Source organism: Oncorhynchus masou, chromosome 22 (assembly GCF_036934945.1).
Source record: "Oncorhynchus masou masou isolate Uvic2021 chromosome 22, UVic_Omas_1.1, whole genome shotgun sequence".
NCBI classification, from domain to species: Eukaryota; Metazoa; Chordata; class Actinopteri; order Salmoniformes; family Salmonidae; genus Oncorhynchus; species Oncorhynchus masou.
In genome coordinates, this window is record NC_088233.1 from 34871844 (window position 1) to 34898845 (window position 27002).

General features: G+C 41.0%; 2 protein-coding genes across 6 annotated transcripts in view; both read right to left on the reverse strand.

Moving 5' to 3' along the window:
- Nucleotides 1-18492, reverse strand: part of LOC135509381 (neuritin-like) — a 30550-nt gene extending 12058 nt beyond the window's left edge. Inside the window, exon 1 of the mRNA XM_064929998.1 lies at nucleotides 18281-18492. Within this exon, the coding sequence (XP_064786070.1) occupies nucleotides 18281-18335 (55 nt within the window). The 5' untranslated portion in view covers nucleotides 18336-18492. The remainder of the gene's footprint in view (nucleotides 1-18280) is intronic.
- Nucleotides 18493-18828: 336 nt separating this feature from the next.
- Nucleotides 18829-27002, reverse strand: part of LOC135509382 (enhancer of mRNA-decapping protein 4-like) — a 44750-nt gene continuing 36576 nt past the window's right edge. For all 5 annotated transcript variants that reach the window (XM_064930003.1, XM_064930002.1, XM_064930000.1 and 2 more), the window contains exons 22-29: nucleotides 26580-26763; nucleotides 25642-25797; nucleotides 25419-25534; nucleotides 24814-24979; nucleotides 24379-24565; nucleotides 23765-23984; nucleotides 23446-23609; nucleotides 18829-22137 (exon numbers count right to left, since the gene is read on the reverse strand). In XM_064930003.1, the coding sequence (XP_064786075.1) occupies nucleotides 21954-22137; nucleotides 23446-23609; nucleotides 23765-23984; nucleotides 24379-24565; nucleotides 24814-24979; nucleotides 25419-25534; nucleotides 25642-25797; nucleotides 26580-26763 (1377 nt within the window). In that variant the 3' untranslated portion in view covers nucleotides 18829-21953. The remainder of the gene's footprint in view (nucleotides 22138-23445; nucleotides 23610-23764; nucleotides 23985-24378; nucleotides 24566-24813; nucleotides 24980-25418; nucleotides 25535-25641; nucleotides 25798-26579; nucleotides 26764-27002) is intronic.

Genomic DNA, 27002 nt, shown 5'->3' on the forward strand with positions numbered 1-27002 from the left:
TCCAAACAAATTGAATCTGAACAGCATGATGCACTGTGCCAACAACCAACCTTGAAGGTGCACACTCCAGAAAGTCCATGTGTGAAAAATAAGTTTGGAAGGAAAGTGGCCCTGAAGCATGTCAGAGGGGTACAGGCTGTAGTGTGAGTGACCCAGATACAACTTAATTTCAAGATTGCATTTAGGCTACATATGAATCATTTTAATATGAAGCAACTAGTGCCTGTAAGCCGTGTGAATATATATATATATTTTTTAAGTGAGTCATGAACCCACTCAATAACCCCAAACTGCTCCTTTACAGACCTCTATCTCTCCATCCCCTCTCTCCTCCCATGCTACTCCCTCCCACTGTAATCCAAACATTTAAAGGCGAACCCTCAAAGAAGCTAACGGGACTAACTGAGGTAAAACTGAGGATGGTAATTGGGTTAGACAGCAGATCACCGGGGCCTGTATCCACAAAGCGTCTCAGAGTAGGAGTGCTGATCTAGGATCAAGTCCCAACCTGTCTATATAATCTTATTCATTATGATCTAAAAGGTTAAACTGATCTTAGGTCAGCACTCCTACTCTGAGAGGCTTTGTGGACACAGGCCCAGAATTCTCTTCTGGTCCCCTGGGAAGAACATGATTAATATTTAATAATTATGACTTTTCCAGCCTCCTTTTTTCCCTGTTGATTTCGGGCAATGTTTGGCAGTGGGGGTCTAAAGATTATTGGTTTCACTCATCCTCATCAGAATTTTATGAAGACTGAGAGAGAGCAGAGAGATAGACAAATGATTGCATCCCACTGCTGGCTTGCTTCTGAAGCTAAGCAGAGTTGGTCCTGGTCAGTCCCTGAATGGGAGACCAGATGCTGTTGGAGGGCCAGTAGGAGGCACTCTTTCCTCTGGTCTAAAAATATCCCAATGCCCCAGGGCAGTGATTGGGGACACTGCCCTGTGTAGGGTGCTGTCTTTCGGATGGTACGTTAAATGGGTGTCCTGTATCTCTGAGGTCTTTAAAGATCCCATGGCACTTATCGTAAGAGTAGGGGTGTTAACCCTGGTGTCCTGGCTAAATTCCCAAGCTGTCCCTCATACCATCACCTAATCATCCCCAGCTTACAATTGGCTCATTCATCCCCCTCCTCTCCCCTGTAACTATTCCCCAGGTTGTTGCTGTAAATGAGAACATGTTCTCAGTCAACTGACCTGGTAAAATAATGGTTAAAATTAAATTGAGCCAAGAGAGATAGGGACAGTATAAAGAACTAGAGGGAAGAGGAAATTAACAAATGCATTGTCTATTGAGCAAGTTAAAACAAAGTCTATGTTGGTCGGAAAAACACCACAGTTGTCCAGCCCAGTGGTTCCTCATATAAGCATGTTGCTACTTTCCCTAATAGAAATGTGTCTTAATTGAACTCCAGCATCATGCTATATCCCAGCACCATCCCGTGTCCCAGCCAGGTCTGGTTCAATATGCATCCTATACAGGGCAGCAGATACTGTAGGCTGCTTTTGAGAATAAATGTAAATATTTGATAGCATGACAGAGCCTGGGGGAATCCACAGAGCATTCCTATAAAAAAGCAGGAAGTCTCAAGTCAGACAGACATGACTGATGAAGAAACCACAGACTTAACTGATGTAGTTGTTTCAGCCTAAAAGAACATTACATTACGTTTCTATCCATTCTGGTATATTTTCATCACACTGGTTTTGCATTGATCATTTACCAAACTCCCCCCTCTCCATCAATAAAGATTGATGAAGATGTGCACATCGAGCTACGTGTTCGTTGAAGGTTAGGAATCTAGTGATTTTTCTGTGCAGATCTTTTCTTTCAAGACTATTGGCATCATGAGAAAAAAAGAGAGTTAAAGTGCAGATATCGATATTAAAAGGATAGAGGGAAAAGTTCCTATAAGTTCTATATGTTAGGCATCACAGCCATACTATCTCTAGCACTAGGTACAGTATAGACAACTGGATGCCAAAGGCACTGTATCATTTTGTTTCCCTGTCATTACAGCAATGTTCCAGCGGGCTTGTTACAGGAGTTTCTTTGACTCACAGTGCTACTGCACATCAGAACTACCACAGTGGAGCCTTTGCTTCATTGTATTGACCTCCCTCTTCCACTTAAAGCCTCAGTAATGAACTGGCCTGTAAACCAGGGTAAATCACTTCTTCTTCTTTTTTACCGTTATTTAACTAGGCAAGTCAGTTAAGAACAAATTGTTATTTACAATGATGGCCTTCCCCAGTCGTTGTAGCTGCATGCTATGAGAGCACAGAGATCAAGGGGAGCAGTTGGAAGGATTCAGCAAAAGACTCACCAGTCAGAGCAGCTTAAAACACTGCTGCTTATTCGTATTACTGCTCCTGATAATCCTCACATAATTGCTGGTCACTACCCAAATGAGAGAGTTATGGTCCCGGGGGAGTTGTACGACTTTCAGGAAACACAACATCTATAATCTGTCCTGCTATATAATACAGTAAAAATGAAACAGAACAGCATAATGAGTTGAACTATACTGTACCAACATAATGTTTTGCATATGTTGTCTAACATGTGCTCCCTTAAAACATCAATGTAACAAGAGATGTTTTGAAGTTTGGAGGAAATACACACATGAAAAACAGAATAAAGTTGTATTTATAAAAGTCCATTCTGCATCCCTCCATATATTACTAACCTCTGGAAGCATAAAAACAGAATAGGCAAGAGAAAAATAAACAGTGCCCTGTAATAAGTGGGTCTAGACTAGGTACCCCAGCCGTCGGGCGTACGCCAAATAAAAATGTGCTAGATTTTTATTTCACATTTTCAAAAAGTCCATTTATATTTTCCAACGTGGCTATACATTTGGGTGAGGTTTCTTTCTCTCCCGAGTAGCCTCGTTTCACTGCCAAAAATAAAGTTAAACCATCTAGTGTTCAGCGAAATAACAACGCAATGTCAAATACAGGTAGCCTAGTCAAATAATTAACATCCAATCACATTAGATGGTTTAATTAAGACGACTTAAGAGTTGTAACATGTATAAACGCAACAGATACCATTAATAAGAAGGGGCTAGAAGCGTCTTATATAGTGAGCTACCGGATGGCTTGGACAGGCAAGCCCCATACTATTGTGGAGGACTTCATTCTTCCTGCTGCTGCAGATATGACTGGGACAATGCTGGGAGAAAAGGCCCTAAAAACTATACAGACAATGTCTTCATCAAACAACACTGTTTCACGATGCATCAGTGACATGGCAGGAGATGTTTTGAAACAATTACTGCTTGGCATAGAAGCCAGTAAATTCTATGCGTTACAGCTGGAGTCAACAGGCCTGGCACAGCTCCTGGTATACAGTGACCTTTTGCCACATTTCAGGCTTCAAACATAAAGATATAAAACTGTAATTTTTGTGAAGAATCAACAACAAGTGGGACACAATCATGAAGTGGAACGACATTTATTGGATATTTCAAACTTTTTTAACAAATCAAAAACTGAAAAATTGGGCGTCCGTTATGTTTATGGGGGGTCAATTAAGGAAGACATCCTCTTCTGCAAACCACTGGAAACCAGGACAACAGGAGAGGATATTTTTAAAGTACTGGACAGCTTTGTGACATTAAATGGACTTTGGTGGTCAAGATGTGTTGTTATCTGTACTGATGGCGCAAAAGCCATGACAGGGAGACATAGTGGAGTGGTAACGTTCGTAAGAAGTTGGAGCTCTTCTCTGTCTGCATTAACAAGGACAACACACAGGTCTTTCCATCATTGTATGATTTTTGTGTGCAAATGAACGCAAGCTTACGGACAATGTCAAATGTGATATAGCGAAGCATCTGAGTGAGTTGTGCGCAAAATTCCGCAGATACTTTCCCGAAACGGACGACACAAACAACTGGATTTGTTATCCCTTTCATGCCCTGCCTCCAGTCCACTTATCTGAACAAGAGAGCCTCATCGAAATTGCAATAAGTGGTTCTGTGAAAATTTTATTTAATCAGAAGCTACTGCCAGATTTCTGGATTGGGCTGCGCTCAGAGTATCCTCCCTTGGCAAATCGTGCTGTTAAGACACTGATGCCCTTTGCAACCATGTACCTATGTGAGAGTGGATTCTTGGACCTCACGAGCATGAAAACTAAATACAAGCATAGGCTGTGTGTTGAAAATTATTTAATGAGACTCTCTCCAATACAACACAACATTGCAGAGTTATGTGCATCATTTAAAGCACACCATTCTCATTAACCTGTTATTCACAATTTTCGATGAACAAATAAGGTTTTATATGTAAGATGACAAAATAAAGAGCATAATTATTGATTATTATTATATGATTATTTGTGCCGTCGTCCTATAAGAGGTCTTTGTCAGTTCCCACGAGCCGGGTTGTGACAAAAACTCACACTCATTCTTATGTTTAATAAATGTATCGTATAGTGTGTGTGTGTGTGTGTGTGAGACTACTAGAGGGGGTATGTTTGAGACTACTAGAGGGGGTATGCAGCTGGTGGTTGAATGTTTGAAGGGGTACGGGACTATAAAGAGTTTGCGAACCACTGGTCTAGGCGACCCACCTGGCAGACTGACGGGCTGAGTCTTTCTCGGTACATGTACATCTCTATTCGTGAATATGCAGCTGTTGCCAGGCGCAGTGCTGAACTAGCTGAATTGGTGATGATGTCTGCTGCACAAGTGCTGCAGAACATTCTTTCTCGTGTCAATTTCTGAATGATGCCCTTCTGATGATCCCATACACAAAATGTTTTGACACCTTTAAAAATAAAACAGAACTTAGAGTTCAGAACCATTTAGGTGTACATTATGATCTCATTTAATTTTACTTCCTACCGCTGGTTGTTTACTGTGTTTATGTAGAAAGTGAGGAAATGCCTGAAGAAAACACTCCGAATCTCAGTGGCCTCTTCGCCGATGCAGGTTATCTGTTGTTTATTTTAGCTTCCCCCAAAAAGGTGTTTGATTAAACTACAAACTTGTGTATCCTCCTTGCTCGCACACGCTTGATCAGTTCTGCCCACAAATGTTCTATAGGATTGAGGTCAGGGCTTTGGGATGGCCACTCCAATACCTTGACTTTGTTGTCCTTAAGCTATTTTGCCACAACTTTGGAAGTATGCTTGGGGTCACTGTCCATTTGGAAGACGCATTTGCGACCAAGCTTTAACTTCCTGACTGATGTCTTGAGATGTTGTTCAATATATCCACATAATTTTCCATCCTCATGGTGCCATCTATTTTGTGAAGTGCACCAGTCCCTCCTGCAGCAGGCACCCCCACAACATGATGCTGCCACCCCTGTGCTTCACGGTTGGGATGGTGTTCTTCGGCTTGCAAGCATCCCCCTTTTTCCTCCAAACATAACGATGTTCATTATGGCCAAACAGTTCTATTTTTGTTTCATCAGACCAGAGGACAGTTTTTCAAAAAGTACAATCTTTGTCCCCATGTGCAGTTGCAAACCGTAGTCTGGCTTTTTGTTGGCGGTTTTGGAACAGTGGTTTCTTCCTTGCTGAGTGGCCATTCAGGTTATGTCGATATAGGACTCATTTTACTGTGGATATAGATACTTTTGTACCCGTTTCCTCCAGCATCTTCACAAGATGAAAAGTGCAAATCAATGGGATTTGATTTGCACTTTTCACACCAAAGTACGTTCATCTCTAGGAGACAGAATGCGTCTCCTTCCTGAGCGGTATGACAGCTGCATGGTCCCTTGGTGTTTATACTTGCGTACTATTGTTTGTATAGATGAACGGGGTACCTTCAGGTGTTTGGAAATTGCTCCCAAGGATGAACCAGACTTGTGGAGGTCTACAAAAAATATTCTGAGGTCTTGGCTGATTTCTATTTGATTTTCCCATGATGTCAAGCAAAGAGGCATTGAGTTTGAAGGTAGGCCTTGAAATACATCCACAGGTACACCTCCAATTAACTCAAACTATGTCAATTAGCCTATCAGAAGCGTCTAAAGCCATGACATAATTTCCTGGAATTTTACAAGCTGTTTAAAAGCAGTCAACTTAGTGTATGTAAACTTCTGACCCACTGGAATTGAGATACAGTGAAATAATCTGTCTGTAAAGAATTATTGGAAAAATTACTTGTGTCATGCACAAAGTAGATGTCCTAACCGACTTGCCAAAACTATAGTTTGTTATCAAGAAATGTATTTGTGGAGTGGTTGAGAAATGAGTTTTAATGACTCCAACTAAGTGTATGCAAACTTCCGACTTCAACTGCAGTTAAAAAAAAAATACTCTCCACAGACTTTTTTGTTAATCTGTTAGGGCTCTTGCTCTGCCAGTGACATTGTATAAGAGAATCAGTGTAGTAACCCTTAACAATAAGTTGTTCCTATACCTGAGTAGTAACACTGACATTACGACTGGAACTTACATAATGCTTAAGTAGTAGTCATTATGAAACTAAAACTAATTAGATACCAATCAAAAGTATAATCTAATATCAGTGTGTAGCCCGTGGCACCTAGCTGGTATGAGACAAGGTGAGCATGTAAATAAATATCGAAGGTGGAACTCTCCAGTAGCAGTATCTGTTCCACCCAGAGTACAGGGAACAGTGCATATTCCCTCACGAAAGTTTGTCGAACTTTTGGTCAACTTACTTTTGTTTATTTTTCTGTGAATACTTTACCACACTGCTTACTCAAGTAAATGACAGCCCTCGAAAACAATGATTTGTGTTGAAGTAGCCTCTGCCAAGTCCCCAACAACTGGATGTTCCGGTATTCAGGGGAAATGGAAAGAGCCTGTGAAGCGACTTCCGCATTTAGACGTTAACAAGGCGATGCTCCATATTGCTAACTCCTCCTCCACATTTACACATCTAGTTTCAGACCAGTATGTAGAGGATCTAGTTTCAGACCAGTATGTAGGGGATCTAGTTTCAGACCAGTATGTAGGGGATCTAGTTTCAGACCAGTATGTAGAGGATCTAGTTTCAGACCAGTATGTAGAGGATCTAGTTTCAGACCAGTATGTAGAGGATCTAGTTTCAGACCAGTATGTATAGGATCTAGTTTCAGACCAGTATGTAGAGGATCTAGTTTCAGACCCGTATGTAGAGGATCTAGTTTCAGACCAGTATGTAGGGGATCTAGTTGCAGGCGTTTCTTTTACACCTGCTACGTTAGTGTTGCAGTGACGTGCTCTATGCTGTATTCGAGGGAAGCGTTCAAGGTTGTTGCGAGAAACGGCTTTGACGCCATGTTTGTTGTAGTGTGGGCAAGGGATAGGGTATGGCCTACCAAATTTAAAGGTATGTGCTTTTAACCTTTTTCTAAAATGTTTTATGAGATTGGAGAACATATTAGGAGGGATCTTAGACCATTCATATTGGGCTATTTTGCTTCCACTGGTCCTGTGGCCTTTGTTAAGGTCACAGCATTCCGAACTGTATCAAGTACCAGGATATTTTAGACAAAAACCTGGTTGCCTCTGCCAGGAAACTGACACTTGGCCACAAGTGGATCTTCCAGCAAGACAATAAAACCAAACACACATCAAAATCCACAAAGAAATGGTTAATTGACCACAAAATGAACCCCATTGAAAACCTGTGGTTTGAATTGAACAGGGCAGTCCATAAGAGCAGACGAAGGATATCAAGGATCTGGAAACATTCTGAATGAAGGAATAGTGTAAGAACCATCGCAACGTGTTCTCCAATCTCAATTTTTGGAGCATATAAAAAAGCTCAGTATTTGTATTATTTATTTTATACATTATTTTTTACTAATCTTTATTGAGGGTGCCAATAATTACGGACCTGACTATTTAATTCAGAGTGAGATGTACATTACCCTGGCCCGGGTGTTTTCTAACGTCGGCTCCACACACATCCACTGGGAAGACAACTCCATCCAATACAAGGTGCTCTAGAGACAGGAACCATTAGCCAAGTTATTAGACTGATATATCCACCACATCATTAGTACCACCCTCACAAGGACAGGAATTTGAACAGAAGTCCTCATTCTTCATCTGTGGGTGGCGTTCAGAGGTCTGTGGCGCACTGTCTAAATAGACTCCATTGTGTCTCTGATTAGTAGTAGCTCAGTGTTTTGTTGTCTGAGCAAATATTCAGCATGTCACTGTCTGAGCAGCAAAGCCAAAGATTTTTGTCTGACCAGGTAACTGCTGTCACACTCTCTGACACTGAGTAGGTGGAAGACTGGGGAGGTTTACTATGGCACTATGGTAACTCCATCATTAAGGGCAACAGCCAGGCTAATAAACCTGCTAGTGACAGCATTGCGTGCGAGAGGTATAGAGGGACTGAATTCCCACTGCAACCTCCATGCTGGGCACAATAAGAAAGAGTGCGAGAAAGACGGAGAGAGCGAGAGAGGGAGAGTAGGCTATGCATAGGATCGGCATAAAAAACAACCCCTGATAATTAGCTCAACCGGACTAACTCCCATTTCCAAATGAATGATTAACCTCTCAAATGTTTCCATTTGGACCTCAGTTCCCATCACAGGGGAGAGTAGGGACAATAATAAAATCCTACATCCACATAAAATACATTTTCCCATAGAGGACAATAGTGATGCAGAAAGGAGCGAGACGGAAATGTGAAGAGAAAGAGATTACATAAATACCACTGTGCTCCAGAAAGACAAAGGTTTGGTAACATCATTTGTCTATTCTGAAGCATTTTGAGAAAGGAGAGGTGGAGCAACTTGGTGTAGTCTTGGTTCAACTGTAATCTGTTCTAATGAGGGTTGAAGCCAAGCAGGTCACACTGAAATGAGTGGATTAGTGCTGCTACTGCCGACAATCATGTTCATTAGGACCACCAGCGCTACTGCTGTGCAAGTTGTCCTGTAGGTGTATGAAAATAATTGGACAAAATGCAGACCGAGGAAGACTGCATGAGGCAAATTATCTGCCTGTTGGTTAGTACAGATAGAGAGTGAAAGGGAGAGAGAGAGGGAGGGAGGAAGAGAGAGTATAAGAAATAGGCTTTACTCAGAGAGCAATGTTTCACATCAATGTAAGGAAAAAGCCTTCTCAGACGTTAAATCCAGTCCAGCTCCTTAAGCCTTTCTGTCTCTTGAACGCTCTTCCTGCCTTTCCCTCTCTCTCTAAAGATCTGATAAATCTGTAGGAAAAAAAGACTTGCCAAGTAACTATTTCTTTGGCTCAGAAGAGCTAAAAGGATACACAAATTGCTTGAAGGGCACTGACGAAGAGAGATCTTTAATGTGCAAGCTTCTTTCATATTCCTTCTTTAGCACGCTGTTTAATAAACACAGACACACACACACATTAAGAAAATGAACACAACACATGGACACACAGAAACACCACACACACTCACTCTATATCTCATCCAAGTCCATGCCCCATGGGAGTGTTGTTGCCTGTGGAGGGTGGAGGGAGCTGTGGCTCGCTGTATCCCCCTCTTCTCCCGTCCCTTCCCCTCAGCAGAGTCTGAGCGCTGAGCTGAGCGCGACCTTTGATAACAGGCAGATGAGACATAGCTGCTCTAATAACCCTCACTAAAACAGACTAGAAGAAGACATAGAAGCCAATGAGATGGGACTGCCTTTTGAATACGATCAGTGTGGTGTCCAACGTGAGACGGTTAAGATATAAGGGCTCAATAATTCAGTCTGACAAAAAGAAAAACTACTCAGCTACACACAAAAAGGTCCGAAAATAGGCTGTGAAAGAGGCACGAGAATCCCATCTGTCATACAATGTGTCATAATTGAAGTTGATAGACCACAGAGCTGTATCAAACTAACAGATGTCATACAGTACATGGTCAGATTCATAACAGTAAAATAGAGAGTACGTGAAGCCCTATGTAAGAGCAAAACTAGACTCAAAATAAGTGTTGAAGTTAAAAGATGATTTCTATCTGTGATAGAAAAGGTGTTAATAATGGAAACGTGTGTAGCAACCGCCTTCTGGCTTGACACAAATTGATAACATTGGACTTATGCATCTCTTGCACTTCATTTCAACTTGATCCATTAGGTTACAGAAGGGCATGTGCCCTCACAGAAAACAGTTTGAAGGATAAAGTTAACTCATGATTCGCTCTCCTTTCCTCCAAGCCCTCCCTTTTCCTTTCCCTGTTACACCTTCTGCTCTACAAACACCAATATCTACTTTTTCTGAAAGTTAGTCAAATAATTGTAACATTAATATAGCATCACACGGCTGAGCCCTGACCCAGCAACCTGAGAACATTCCTATAACATCATTGGGACATTACTAAAAAAGCCCTTATGCACTCAACCATCAGAGGTAAAGTTATATCTGTCTACTTTGACCATGATGTAGTGTTGTTGGGTGCAGAAACAGTGCAGAAACAGTCAGGCTACCTCAATTCAGCATTATTCCTTCCACAGCCCCATAATTTGCTTCAGGCAAATTATGCATCAGGAAGAAATGTTGGTTGGTCCTCTGCATAACGATAAATATGTTGCAATAGAAGAGTTTCATCCCTATGGAGAAATCATGAGTAATTAAAAGCTATCTCTGTTTATTTCTGGATCTTGTGAGTGGTTGAAGGGGTGGGATGTAAGTAGGCTAAATGGGACACATTCTACACTCAGTATGGGACTTTAAAAGTGTGATATGTCCCCTACTATCCTCCTTAAAACTGAGCAATGGAATGAAATTCAGGATGATTCATCAGGCCAACTGCTTCATGCTTTAACATCAGATCTAATGGGCCATTATTTATATTAAATACATTTCATCAATGTTAGATACATATAAGGAATTTAAAGACATCATGATGAGATATAACCAGGAATTCTGCGTGTGACTAACATAAAAAAGCCAGATGGAAAAGTGGTGAAACTGCTTAAATCCACTGCCACACGTAGCTGCATTTTTCCTTGGGATGCAGCATTAAAAAAACATGAAGAACCCAATATGTTTCCAAGTATCTATGAAAGATCATGCTAATTTAGTATTTTTGGTCTGTTCTTTCAAATCTAGAAATAATTGGCTAGATTTTACATTTTTACAACTGCAGAATATGCAAATATCCTCCTCCAAAAATAATAATTGTAATTTATATGAAAACATTATGTAAGATAGTAATCATACAGAGTTAAGCAGATACTGTACATAGATGCTTTAACATTGTGTGATTGTACACAAAATATATTACATAATAACTGACAAGGGATTTCCAAAGTGCTTTCGATGTCAATGCACTTATACTGAATGGTTTCCTAGTCTCTCATTACAATCACCTACCATCCTTACCATGGATCACTTAAACTGCATAATACATGTATGTGTAATGTATGTGTTCACCTAGGTCATATCTTATAGTTGGGGCACAACGGAATAAGCAAGACTTATGGGACAGGTGCACTAATTAAAACTGTATGAAGAAGACATAAGTTGCTCTTATACCTACACTACCGTTCAAAAGTTTGGGGTCACTTCAGAATGTCCTTGTTTTTCATGAAAACATACATGAAATGAGCTGCAAAATGAATAAGAAATATTGTCAAGACGTTAACAAGGTTATAAATAATGAATGTTTTATTTAAATAATAATTTTGTCCATTAAACTTTGCTTTCATCAAAGAATCCTGCATTTGCAGCAATTACAGCCTTGCAGACCTTTGGCATTCTCGTTGTCAATTCCTGAAGTACCTCCCACAAGTTGGATTGGCTTGATGGGCACTTCTTACGTACCATGCGGTAAAGCTGCTCCCACAGCAGCTCAATAGGGTTGAGATCCGGGAGCTGTGTTGGCCAATCCATTATACACAGAATACCAGCTGATTGCTTCTTCCCTAAATAGTTCTTGCATAGTTTGGAGCTGTGCTTTCGGTCATTGTCCTGTCGTATGAGTGAATTGTCTCCAATTAAGCGCCGTCCACAGAGTATGGCATGGCGTTTCAAAATGGAGTGATAGCCTTCCTTCTTCAAGATCCCTTTTACCCTGTATAAATCTCCCACTTTACCACCACCAAAGCACACCCAGACCATCACATTGCCTCCACCATGTTTGACAGATCGCGTCATGCACTCCTCCAGCATCTTTTCATTTTTCTGCATTTCACGAATTATCTTCTTTTTGATCCGAACACCTCAAAGTTAGATTTGTCTGTCCATAACACTTTTTTCTAATCTTCCTCTGTCTAGTGTCTGTTTTGCCCATCTTAATCTTTTATATTTTATTGGCCAGTCTGAGATATGGCTTTTTCTTTGCAACTCTGCATAGAAGGCCAGCATCCCGGAGTCGCCTCTTCACTGTTGACATTGAGACTAATGTGTTTTACGGGTACTATATACTGAAGCTGCCAGTTGAGAACTTGTGAGGCATCTGTTTCTCAAACTAGACACTATTGTACTTCTCCTCTTGCTCAGTTGTGCACCGGAGCCTCCCATTCCTCTTTCTATTCTGGTTAGAGACAGTTTGTGCTGTTCTGTGAAGGGAATAGTACACAGTGTTGTACGAGATCTTCAGTTTCTTAGCAATTTCTCACATGGAATAGCCTTCATTTCTCAGAACAAGAATAGACTGATGAGTTTCCGAAGAAACGTCTTTGTTTCTGGCCATTTTGAGCCAGTAATCGAACCCACAAATGCTGATGCTCCAGATACACAACTAGTCTTAAAAAGGCCCATTTTATTGCTTCTTTAATCAAAACAACAGTTTTCAGCTGTACTAACATAATTGCAAAAGAGTTTTCTAATGATCAAATAGCCTTTTAAAATGATAAACTTGGATTAGCTAACACAATATGCATTGGAGCACAGGAGTGATGGTTGCTGATAATGGGCCTCTGTACGCATATGTAGATATTCCATAAAAAGTCTGTACTTTCATTTACAACATTAACAATGTCTACACTGTATTTCTGATCAATTTGATGTTGTTTTAATGAACAAAAAAAAATGCTTTTCTTTCAAAAACATGGACATTTCTAAGTGACCCCAAACTTTTGAACGGTAGTGTAGGCATATTAAAAGTACCTATTCTACTTCTGTAATTACAAATCTGCTCTCAAATATATTATTTTGCAATTGCTAAAGTACTGTAACAACATTTTAATATTAGTGTTGTTACATGCAGTGTTACTACACAGATAAGAGAGTTCCATGGTGGACTCCCTATTCACCCAAGGGGGCCAAGAGGTAAGTACACAGGTAAGAGCAACTTACTCTAAAAGATTACCTAAGATAAATATTGGAAACAAGAACATGAGTGGATGGATCCACAAAAAGAAAAAACCCATGAAGCTTCAACTAGCTCTCACAGTCTCACGTCAAAATTAGACATTCATCCATGAGTCTCACAGTGGTGGAAAAAGTACCCAATTGTTATACTTGAGTAAAAGTAAAAATACCCTGGGGTGGCAATGTAGCCTAGTGGTTAGAGCGTTGGACTAATAACCAAAATTTTGCAAGTTCAAATCCCCGAGCTGACAAGGTACAAATCTGTCGTTCTGCCCCTGAACAGATTCTTCCCCTCAACCCACTGTTCCTAGGCCGTCATTTAAAATAAGAATTTGTTCTTAACTGACTTGCCTAGTGAAATAAAGGTTTAAAAAAACTTAATAAAAAATGACTCAAGTGAAAGTCACCCAGTCAAATACTACTTGAGTAAAAGTCTAAAAGTATTTGGTTTAAAATTTACTAAAGTATCAAAAGTAAATGTAATCACTTAAGTATCAAAAGTAGAAATCATTTAAAATGCGAACCAGACGGCATGATTTTCTTTTCTTTTTTATTTACGTATGGCCAGGGGCTTCAACACTTCAACATCATTTACAAACTAAGCATTTGTGTTTAGTGAGTCTGCCAAATCAGAGGCATTGAACAGGAATTATCTCTTGATAAGTGTGTGAATTAGACAATTTTACTGTCCTGCTATGCATTCAAAATGTAACTAGTACTTTTGGGTGTCAGGGAAAATTTAAGGAGAAAAAAGTACATTCATTTCTTTAGGAATGTGGTGAAGTAAAAGTTGCCAATAATATAAGTAGTAAAGTAAAGTACAGATACCCAAAAAACAACTTAAAAGGTACTTTAAAGTATTTTTACTTAAGTACTTTCCACCACTGGTTTCTCAAACATTAAATTTCGAAGTTGTTGCAAACGTCAAATTTTGAAGTGTTTAAGGTTAAGTTTAGGCATTAAGAGTTAAGGTTTGGGATAGGATTAAAACAAAAATCTAAAAAATAATACTGCTGGATTCAAACTTGCAACCAATGGAATCAGAGGCAAATTCCTATTCGAAGGTAACAGTCCTCACTGTTACCCCTAGTGGATGGTTACCACATCGTCTTCCAGCCTCCTCAGACATGGGTGGATGTCGAATAATGACTTGTATCAAGGGTGACCTGGCTGGAATCAAAGGCTGCAGGCACATTGCTTTGATCCACACGGCTAAAGAAATGGTTACAAACAGTTACATATCCTCTGTGAGTACACTGGCAACATTCCTTGTTTCCTGTATCCCATACTATTGAAAATGAGACAACTGAAGGGGCCAGAGAGATTATCTCTGAACAAGAGTGATGAGTTGATTCTACATGGAGTTAGACAGCTAACCTCATCTTTACATTATTTAACTTAAAAGCTTGTTAAGAGAACTCACAACGGAGCTTGAATTAAAGATGAAAATCAAAAAACTGTTTATTTAGTGACTGTTATGTAAAGCGATAAAGAAAGTGAGGGAGAACACTCAGATCTATGCATTTAATGAACTTCACCTGAGCAGCTAACATGTCTAGTGCCCCTAAGACTGAAAGTTCTGGCTGGGTTTGCCAAGGCCTCCCGACCACCGTGTACCAGGCTAGCCAGCCCAGCTCAGAGGCACTATGACAAGTGGAGGCTCCAAGGCACACAGAGGTGCCAACAACCTGGCTGATTATGCCAGCCCAGTTCTATGGGGCAGGGAATCCCTGCAACAGTTTCCATCTCCTTTCTCCCTGTGCTGTGTTCATGAAGCACAGGGTTCTGTTGTGTTCACGTGTCTAACTGGGGCGGCAGGGTAGCCTAGCAGTTAGAGTGTTGGACTAGTAACCGGAAGGTTGCAAGTTCAAACCCCAAGCTGACAAGGTACAAATCTGTCGTTCTGCCCCTGAGCAGGCAGTTAACCCACTGTTCCTAGGCCGTCATTGAAAATAAGAGTTTGTTCTTAACTGACTTGCCTAGTTAAATAAAGGTACAAAAAAATAATAAAATAACTCTCGCTGTTTAGAGTAGTCTTGAACTGCAGAAGATTGTATAGGGAAATCTAATACATTTCAATAAAAATGCTATTTGCAGATGGAGTCTTCATGCAGATATTTAGAGTAAAAATGAACTGACTTCCTGGAAGTTGTTAAGCACATGTTGACAGGATGGAAGTTTTGACACAAAGCAAAGCACTCAGTGAGACGGTGGCAGAACAATCTGACACTCCGATAAGAGCCTTTCCCCATGCTGTTCATTCTATGACTACTCTTTCTCTCTGTTTTCTTAGTACTGGTCCAGGACCATGGTAGACCATTCTCCATCTGACTAATAAATGAGCTTCCTGTGCACATTGATCCCTCTCCCCCTCATATGGAGAGTAAGTGAGAGGCTCATTGTAATGGACACAAGCGCACTGACCCTCTCTGGGAGTTAATTTGTTTTTATTGACTAGAACACCTGAGTTTCCAGTTGTAACTTATCAGGGTTAGCACAGGCTTCAACAGAGCTGAAGCTCCATGCTCACTCCACTCAACAACAGATGGGAACAGGGGGACGATTACATCACTGTCCAGCCCTAGTGTCCACTGCACACACTCTATCTGACCTTTGCTCGGCCTTTACTCCTTGTTCTCTTCTCTATGACCTGACCTCTGAAGCTACCCTATAACTGTTCATCTCAGCCAAACGTATAGCATTGTTATGGAAACAGATGGGAAGAGATACCTGACTATCTATGCCCATACCTCAGAGTTACGGTACGCAACCCCCCGCCTATGAGAACATCTGCTGCCTACACAGAACAAAGCACCAGGGACATAAGTTGCAGCAACCTTGGGCACATTGGGAGCCAATGGACTACTCTTCTTCCTCAATAGCCATCCAAGCACACAACACATCAAGTCACTGACACAAAGTCACAGCTGAATCACACACGACTCATTAGTGCTAGAGGAAACAAGATCCTGTAACTCCTTAAAACAGAAGTATAAAAGTCGGTCTACCTATGAATATTAATTCTCAGCCTTGGCTGAGGGTGGAGTGTCATGGGGCATCATGCATGGCTGCGGTTTCATTTCACAGCGTTTGTTTAGGGACTCCACGCCACTCCTAAGTCTGTGCTGAAGAGAGGAGACAGGGATAGGGTGAGGGGAGGAGGTAATTATTGGGACAGGGCTGATGTGAAGTTGAAAGCTTAGAGGGGCTGTGTCTGATTAATCATATGCACAATTCAGGTGGAGAAATTAAATTCCTCTCCATGCCTCCCCGTATGCTCCTTAATTACTAAACTCTTCAGCAACCGAATCAAAGCTTCATTTACAAACAAAGGATTCAGGAGAGGCACTTTATATTGCCTTAATTGTGAGGTGTGTTGATGAGATGACTACAAAGTTGCAGATTATCCATTGAAGTACAGTGAGGACAGGGGATGGTAGATGTACCAGACTGATGATCTGATAGATATTATATGCAAAGGCTGAATAAAAATGAAGGGGACATGGTTGGTGTGAGAATGTGTGATATGGGTGTGAACCATGAATTATCATGGGGAAATGAAGATCAGTAATGAATAGTCACGAAGAGAGAGGAAAGTGGATGCAATTCTACTAGAGAGCATGAACCTGATTTAATGAGGAAGTAATGTCTGCTTCATATGCTTGTGTACTGCAGTAAAATGCCTTTAGAACACTCTCAAACCACAGAGGCGTAAATTGAGAGAGAATCCTGTTAAATCAAACATTTTTCTCTCAATGGCTGGTCTAACATAGCCTTTTGCAGGGTTCCCCAAATCGGTTCGAAAGTTTTCCCATGCATAATAGAGAGACATCATTACAAATAATTTGTAGACTGGAAAAGTGACCATAAAAAGCCCCAACAGATATATTATTTGACAAAAAAATGATTTCAAACCTTCCTTACGTTTGTATATGATCACATCTCTTTAGGCTTCTTGTGTTCTGGACAACTCAACTAAAATGTGTCCTGCGCCTGAATCTAGTCATACCTGACCTATAGTATGCAGGGCGATACACATTCGACGCTGTATAAAGGCCGACTACTCACGGGAAAGATCATATTTTCTCTCTAATATTATGCAGAATGAAGGCTGCCAATACTGAGCTCCAGGGAAAAGTAACATAACATGATAACCTCTTGGGATAATCCTCCCAAAGGTTGTGTGGTGTGTGTGCTTTGTTTAGTTTTTACCAATAGGTTTCACACGAAAATAAGTTAAGGTTGAGGGATGGCTATGATCCGCACTGTCCCGAAAGGACAGCTTGTGAGCCACACAGGTTCAGATGAGATACCTGTGCTACTTTATGCAGTCTATCAGGGGAAGGCAAATGCGATTCATTCATTATTCTTTTCGCATTCAATTCCCCAATGGATAGTAGGCTATTACATCAGCCCCTCCTTTGTGAGGAATAAACTGAGGGAATCGAGGTGACGGATTCAGTTGTTCCGAGAGAGCATACAACTATTTCAGAATGCAGACAATATAATGCGTAGGCTATTATAATAACTAGACAGTGCAAATTCGTTCTTCTAGATTTTGTATTCACTGACGCCACACACGCTGACGCTTCGACTGCGCTTGGGAATGTAGTGTAATATGCTACCCAAGAACAAAGCGCATGTGAATTCAAATCAATAACAATGGTAGACGACTAATATAATACTATATAAAAGAACCTTCTATACACAAACTATACAATACGACCAAATATGGTAAAAAACGACTAAAAAAGATTGTCAATTGTTTACTTGCCTCATTTCTTTGCAATCATTTAACTCATTTTAATCTGTAACCTAGTTTTACGCCAGCAACTCTTAATTATCCATTCAAACATTTATATAATAAAACATTTTCAACTCACGAATTTTGTACCTAGGCACCGATCAAATATTTTCTGTTGTCCACTTTAACGCGACTCGTTCCCCTATCATTTAGAGGTGCATTTAATAAATCCCACCCAAGAACCCCCACATAGTACGAACAAATTAAACATTACTGCTATTTCTATAGAAAAAAAAACATTTCTAAGTGAACACTTACTCAGATGGAGAGCAAGAGGCAATATAATACACGCGTAATTCACGAGGGATACCATTCTGCTCAGGCCACTCAATTCAGAAAAAAGACGTGTCTGAAACAAGTAAAAATCCGCGTCAGAGTGTTACAATCCGTTTGCTGAGCACAGCTACTTTGCTACATAGGTGAAAGCGTTGCTCAGTATCATGTTCATGAGAAGAGCGCCTACTCTTATGTATGAATCTCTATGGTGTATCTAGTGTGCGTGAGGGAGGGCGCATTTGCGCGGAGTAGGGCAGACTCAAAATCTCGTCTCCACCTATCATGACCCATTAGATGGATACCGATATGTAAGGGAGAAAAGTGCTATTTTAACCTCAATGTGGCAATTAACCCATGTTCATCCTCATGGAAAAAACAAGCTTGTGTCAAAAAGTTACCATCTTTAGTTTTATGCACCCGCGTCAAACAACTCCTATGTGGAAGGAGGATTCAGCTATTATCTTTACCACAAAATGTAAAAACGTAAATGTGGTGTTGAATAGGCTACATGTGAAATAAAGGGCACTATGCAAGGCATTAATCATTTTATTTTTTTATTCCAAAACGTTTAGGGTAAAAGAAACGAGTAAAATATACAACAATCCAAGCACAGGGAACAAAGCATGATGGAAATGACAATCAAAATGAGTAATACACAAAACATGATTTCAATGTTTTTGAAAACGAGGAAAAATATTTAGATTGTATAGCGTTTATGTACAAGCTTACTGTTATCAACATTCATGTCTGATTCTTGTTGCTTAACCCTGATCAATATGAAACATAAGTAAAACTAAGAGCATGGAAACCATCCTGCTTTTACACTTTTCAGGTCAAACAGCTGCTATTCCAGTTACCAGACATGTAACTTAATACAATAAAAGATGGATCATCAACCTCCTCCACCACGGACAGATTCCTCCTCACTCAACGTTGTGGATAAAAAGACATTACTGTCTGCTTTACACAGCTTTGTGGCTTGATAATACAGATGGCTTATAACCTTGAATATAGCAGTTTGCCTCTTTATGCACAGTTCTCCTGAGCATACAGGCATACCTAGCGTTTTGTCAACCAATCAGCAGCTGAAGGTGACCTAGCAACTGTATAGTGTTCACTGATGAAACTCAAATAATTAAAGCAAAGAAAAACTGGGAGTTGAGAATCAACTTTCAACAAGTCATGTTAAATAAATTGGAACACCAAAAGGTGCTTATCAAACAAACCACTACTATGGTCAAACATAATTCTGACCTGGTAAAATAAGCATGCCTCAGGAATAGTGTGCAGGACTGGCAAGAAACACCTCCAAGCTTAGTTCACACTGCCCTATGTCCCCCTCATTCTACTTTAGGTCAAAGAAAGGAATGTTACGTTCATAACAAATAACTGTCCTTGAAATTAGATGACAAGACATCAATAGCAGAGATTGACATTTTGGAATTGGTAAGACAAGATGATCCCGGGTTTAAATATTTCCCATCACTCCTACAGTAAAGTGGAATTACATAATCAATAATTTATGAGAACTTTTCTAGCCAGCCTCTCTATTGTCAAATCATGTTTGTATTCCTAATGCAAAGATGCTCTTCCTGTGCTATTTGAACCCTTGTTTGCAAAATAAGTCATTGATAAGTGTGCGTAAAAACCCAGTAACACACTCTTTTACAGTCAGGCAAATACGGTTAATTTACACAATTGTTTCAAATGGCATAACAACATCTAAAGGTAGTGGAGGCCAAATCCCCATCAGTGAAGTACAATAAGGCACTTACTATAAATGTTTTGTTCCTGCACATTAAAGGTTTGATAGGGAAAACAAAGATCTTATTTGCATGACAATCAACTGACCAGTGGCATAGTAGGCATTGGGCAGTTGATATTCACAATGCAACCCAACATTGTGGCGTTTCACAGGTCTGTTCCTAGATAATTAGACCATTTTAACTTGTTTAGAAGACAAACACGTATTAATACATTAAGCCATGCTCCCAGTTTTGTTGAACTTTCCAACTAGACTTCGCAAGTTGCCTAAAAGAAAGCATGCTAAAAAATATTAAATGTGACTGCATTCAAGGGCTGCCCTCTAAAGAACAGGAGATGTACATCAGGTTTACGAACATAACTTGGATATCCTGATGCAAAAACGAGGCCAGTATAAGTAACAACTTGTTAGATGGATTTTCTATGGATTATAACAACTTCAATAAGTCTTCAAGCAAGTTCATGAAATCATACAAGTCTTACAAATGTTAAGGATTGTTGGTATAAAAAAAAACCAGGGCAAAAAAATAAATAAAAAAATTCAGGGACATGGGTGAATTTTGTCGAGGTGCCATCAAAAGAGTTGACCTTATAAAGCTATACATGTGGACGGCCCTTTTAGTTTCTAAGACTCCACAAGCACACTCCTGTCCTATCTACATAGTAACACGGAAATATCAGAGAAAGGAAAAAACTAACCGTGTAGATTGAAAGCCTACTGTAGAAGTCCCTCAAAGTGAAATACACTGGATTTAACAGAATGGTTGAATATTCAGAAAACATAATATGCTCATCCATCTGTAACGACGGTCTACATTTAGGATAGGTATTTCTGAAACAGCCTCTTGTGGATATGACAAGGAAAAGACAAAATAGATGGTAATGGCAAGGTTCGTAGTACTCATGAACAAATATCCTTCAATCTACACAAGTCCAAAAAGGGCAAACCCAGTCTGTTCTTGCCATTTCTACACGTAAAAATTAAAGATAAAACAAAATGTTCCATTTCGATGTACAATGCATCAAAAAGTGACGAGGGTACAGAAAGTGCAGAGCCATCGGAAACTATTCAGACCCCTTGACTTTTTCCACATTGTATTACGTTAGTCTTATTCTAAAGTGGATTAAATAAATGTCCTCAGCAGTCCTCACAATAACCAATAATGACAAGGCAAAAACAGGTCTTTAGACATTTTTTCAAATGTATTAAAAATAAAAAACAGAAATACCTTATTTACATAAGTATAAGCAAAAACCAAGCGATAAGGTCAGTAATTGTCCATAGAGCTCCGAGACAGGATTGTGTTGAGGCAAAGATCTGGGGAAGGGTAGCAAAAAAATGTCTGCAGCATTGAAGGGTCCCAAGAACACCTTAAATGGAAGACATTTGGAATCACTCTTCCTAGAGCTGGCCACCCGACCAAACTGAGCAATCAGGGGAGAAGGGCCTTCGTCAGGGAGGTGACCAAGAACCCAATGGTCACTGACAGAGCCCCAGAGTTCCTCTGTGGAGATGGGAGAAACTCCCCAAATATAAGTGTGCCAAGCTTGTAGCGTCATACCCAAGAAGAGGGTCTGAATACTTTGTAAATGTAATATTTACATTTTTCATAAATTAGCAAATATTTTTGCTTTGTCATAATGGGGTAATCTGTGTAGATTGATGAGGGGGAAAACGATGTAATCAGTTTTAGAATAAGGCCGTAAACTAACAAAATGTGGAAAAGGTCAAGGGGTCTGAATACTGTCCGATCGCTCTGTACATCATGCTCACATCTCTTTAACAACAGCTCTGCTCCCCTCAGCACATCAACGAAACTCACTGCACTTTGTTCTAACTGTGTGGGAGCAGAACAGGGAAGTGAAGGGGCTCCATCATTGGGCGCCAGAACTAATGATTGACCAGGCCCTGAAGCATCATCACCAGGCGCCGGGCTCTCTTGCTGAGAGGACTGTGTGGGTCTGACTGCAGGAACTGGAACAGCTTCTGTCGGACCTGGGACAGCACCGCACTCATGTGGTCCCTCGTCACCGGATCACCATGGTCCAGGTTCATCACAGCATCCTCCAAGTAACTGATAGACAGAGAGAAGGTTACCACGGGCTTTAAGAAGACTCGGTTTGTACCATTTAAACCAATAGTATTATTGGCTTGCATGTCCCGACAAAGTTGCCCTAATGACCTTGCAGTCGATGGCAAAGATTTGAATGGCTTGATTAAAACAGTAAATGCAGTGGAATGACCCTGATCACTCAGCAGCACTGTCCTGTTACCCAATCCAGTGGCTCAACCCAAATGCATCGCATCAGATTGTTCCAATTTTACATCTGCAGACCCAATCCAAAGCATTTAAAACCTCTAAGCACAGTTCTCTCAATGGTAATCTTGGGGCTTAAGAGCCATTAACCTCCCAACGTTCAAAGGGACCAATTTCCCTCTAATTTCAGCAAAGTCCTACATTTATATATATCACATACCTTGGACAACAGCCCAATCAGGACTCTTCTCTACTGAGACTGATATGCCCTTAAAAGCCCTTGCAAAGTTACACTGACAATCCTTAAATTTTGAGATTAAAATAGGTTAAAACAGATATCTCGTACCATGCATTAAAAAGGCATGGAGTGTTTGAAAAATGCCCTTCATATGTACAGCTCCAGATTCAGTCCCACAGATGTAGAACTCTCAACAGCTGGCCAGTATCAGGCTGATAGTTTAGGGTGCCATTCTAACTGGATTAAGACTGATCATTTGAGCTCTTATGGAGCAGTAAAGGGACTTGGCAGTGCATTGTCTGGACATGTTTTCATATTCATAGGCCTGTCATGTTCCTATTACACATATTTGTTACATGGTCTAAACTCGTAAAAAGCAGCAGAGCTGCAGTTTGACACAGCTCAACATGGAGGAAATGTGACTAAGGTTTGTCAGTCAGTATGTTCCTTGAGGGAGGCTTGTAAAAGAGAGCACAAACCTGATTAAGAGCAAACACATTCTTAAACACATCAAAGGCGTGTTTAAGAATTAAAATGGATGTGTTTTGATATTAAGAATGAACACATGCTCTTTCCATGACATAGACTGACCAGGTGAAATCTATGATCCCTTATTGATGTAATTTGTTAAATCCACTTCAATCAGTGTATATGTAGGGGAGGAGACCGGTTAAATGATATTTAAGTCTTGAGAGAATTGAGACATGGATTGTGTATGTGTGCCATTCAGAGGGTAAATGGGCAAGACAAAATATTTAAGTGCCTTTGAACAGGGTATGGTAGTAGGTGACAGGTGCACCAGTTTGTGTCTAGAACGCTGATGGGTTTTTCACGATCAACGGTTTCCAGACAACTTATGACATGCTCCTGTGGGTGCGCATGCGTACCTGATCTTGAGCTCAGAGCGTGTGGCCAGGTTAGTGGATAGCTGCTGTATTAGGGACAGCAGCACTGGCTGGATGAGGGGGCAGGGATGCTGGCCAAACACCTGCTGGGAGTCGATGGTCTCGCACACATACAGAACCAGGTTCAGGTCAGAGGCTGACAGGGCCTATAGAGGGGGGTTGGAGGAGAAGAGACCGATCAGACGCCACAGGTATCTTTAAATGATGCCCTCTGACATCCACCACGCATTGGACAGGAGACTCTGTGAGCCTGTGATGGGTGGAGGTGTATCAGGGAGGCAGAGGGGAGCAGGACTCTCACCTGTTGGAAGGCCTGGTTGAGCTGTCCCTGCTGCAGCAGCTGCAGGATGCTGGCTTGCTGGGCCTGGTAGTCCAGGTGTGCGGTGGGGACAGGCGTGCCTGCAGCAGAGCGCATGGCCTGCATGATGCTGGAGTTCACAGCTGCCTGCTGCTCCTTCATGGCCATACTCACCTCACCCTTCACAATGCGCTGCACCTGGGTCAGGATCGAGTCCTGCAAACTGGACACAGGACCGAACCGGCACCGTTATATACCCACGGTACACTATCAAAACATTGAAATAGTAAAAAATGTGTAAATTCCTACAGACATTTTTGAAACACTTAAAAAAAAGGTATTCAGTCCAACCTAAAAATCTATAAACTCAAGTGCCATGAAATTAATTGCATCGCAGACTGTGGTTCAATCGAATTTATGTACTGAAATTAAGCCAGGATTAAGGTGTTTGTTTCTGCTCAACCAATCCATTACACAGCCACTCAATATGGCAACCCAAACTGCTTACTAAGGCATCTGTTTGTGATGCCTGATCAATCTCTAGTTGCTTTACCAATCACTAATACAAAAAAAAGAAAAAGAAATTGAGCTTTCTGTTGGGCGTTGGTTGGACTTACTTTCCCACCGTCATGTGGAGCTGATGCTGGACCTCAGAGCGGACACTTGCTGTGATGGTGGTGGCCAGCTGATCCGTTGAGTTCTGGAACGTGTCAATCATCTGTTGCAGCTGGCCAATCATAGGATCCCGTGCTTCCTGCTCATGCTGCTTCTTGTTCTTCACATGGGTCTCCAGTTGCTGGATATCTACAGAGGAAAACAAACATCCTCAGTACAACACAAAGATCTGTCAGGCATATTCAGATGTGCTGTTAGCATAATACAAAATCAGCTGAATAAACAAATATAGCAAATATTTACAATGCATACAAAGCTCACTGCTCTTCTTGAATTAAACAAGTTCTTGACCTTGCTCTCGTGGTACAGCATAAAGCTAAGAAATGGCCTGGAGTAGAAATTCTGAGGGTTAACAGTTGGTAATAGGATTGTCTTACACTCATGGGTGCCCTGCTTGAAGCTCTCATTGATCTGCTGGAACATAGACTGGCAGCCTCTCTCAAACACAGGCAGCACTATGCCCTGGAAAGCATCCTTGTAGGCAGCCTGGATAGGCCCCTGCATTGCCTCGGCAGCTGCTCGGCCAATAGCATCTGTGGTGTTCTGCACAGGAAGGGATAGAGAGATAAAAATGACCTGAAGCATTCATCTTTATGTGTGCATTTTGACTGAAGACGGAATAAGTGAGCTATGACAATTTTACATTCCTTGATCCAATGACCAACCTAGGATTTAGAGCAGAGGGGACCAAACTTTTTTGTCCCACGACCCCATTTTAATATGCGAGAGCAGTGGAAGGAAAGACATGGGTTCCAGAGAGTGGTAGCTTTCAGAAAATTGGGTCATTACAGCTTATAGCCTCAACCATTCAAAAGTTAACCAAATTGATAGGGGAAAAAACAGAACCCCTAATAGCAGATATCGAAGGTTACTCACGTGACCGCTGTTCTATGAACTAAGCGGCGTATTATAATTTATTTTCAACCCCAAGCTTGGGAAATGATGCTCTAGAAACCATGATGATCTGAAGGTTGCCACTAACCTTTGACTTCACGACTTTGCTAACGTTCTCCTTCAGTGCTGCCTCCACAGCCGTCAGCTTAGCAGCAATGGTGTTACTCATTTGGGCAGTGACAGGCTCCAGGCTCTTGGTGATAGCTGTGAAGTAAGCCCAAACAGTTACCTCAGAGATGTTACACAGTGAAACACTTATTTGATAAAAAAAACAGAATATGTTATTGGAAAAATTAAGGAAGTGTACTAACTGGGAGGAACAGTCTTCTTCATCTCCTCTCGGAGAGTCTTGTCCAGCCGATTACAAAGGGTGTTACTGAGAGTTTGACCCAGCTGCTGCGAGAGATGCTCCTGGAGCTGCTGGTTACGGGTGTGTCCCTCTGCTAGGATTCTCTCCATTCTCCTCTCTGAGAATCAATGCCGGGTCAAGGATCAAACAAGAGGAAATTGTGTGGTGGGTTGATGCAACAAAATAATGGTCTTAATTAAGCACCTTTGTAGAAGACAAAAAGGTTTTTGGTTAATTTGAATTTAAATCCATTTAAACTACAATAGTTGCATTCATAACACTGCCCTATATATTGCAGTGATCATGGTTGGACGGTGTCCCAATTTTAGTACCTTCCTACCGTTCCTGTACCATACCGGGGTGGGTATATGGTATTTCCGGCAATTTTATTTATATAGTGGGGTATATGGTATTTCCGGCAATTTTATTTAGATAGTGATCAAAAATATAACGGACTACAAGAACAGACCCTCCAGCTCAAAGTTACACAACTATCTCAAAAGGTTTGCTGCAAAGCAAAAAACAAATATTAGACAGCAAGGATCTTGATCCAGGAGGGGATTGAGTGTCTCTGCTGTAAGCAAGAAGCTTGACCTTACAAGCTAGCCAACCAAATGCATAACTGGAGCCTTGAGCTGGAAAGAATGTATTAGATAGTTACACTTAGTTATAAAATATTTAGCTGGCAGTAATGAATTTCAAGTGTGACTTGATCACCCCTCTTCAGCTACACAACAGTAAATCGTCATGAAAGCTTCCGCTTGCTCATTGTCGTGTGCTCTTCGTAAACAAAGCAGCTGCTTTGGGGAATGGCTTATCTCATTTATAATTCTCTATGGTACCAGAAAAAAGGGAGGTCTAGGAGTTGTAATTTGTAACATATCCCAGTTGTAAGGATACGTTCGTGCTCCTGCTGGCTGACCATGACGTGCTCTACGTGGGCTATGACAGAGCTCTGCACGGCGTCCATGTGGCCCGTCACTCTCTGAAGCAGCTCCAGCTGACTCTGATGGAGCTCCGCTATCTCCCTCTGCTGGTTACGGAGCAAAATCAGGAGTTCTTCCAGCACCTCTGGGTTCATCTGCTACAGGTCACATCAGATGACAGAGAGGAAAGTTTATTTATTTCACCTTTATTTAACCAGGTGGGCCAGTTGAGAACAAGTTCTCATTTACAACTGGCCAAGATAAAGCAAAGCAGTGCGACACAAACACAGAGTTACACATGGGATAAACAAACGTGCAGTCAATAACACAATAGAAAAGTCTATATACAGTGTTTGAAAATGAGGTAAGATTAAGGAGGTAAGGCAATAAATAGGCC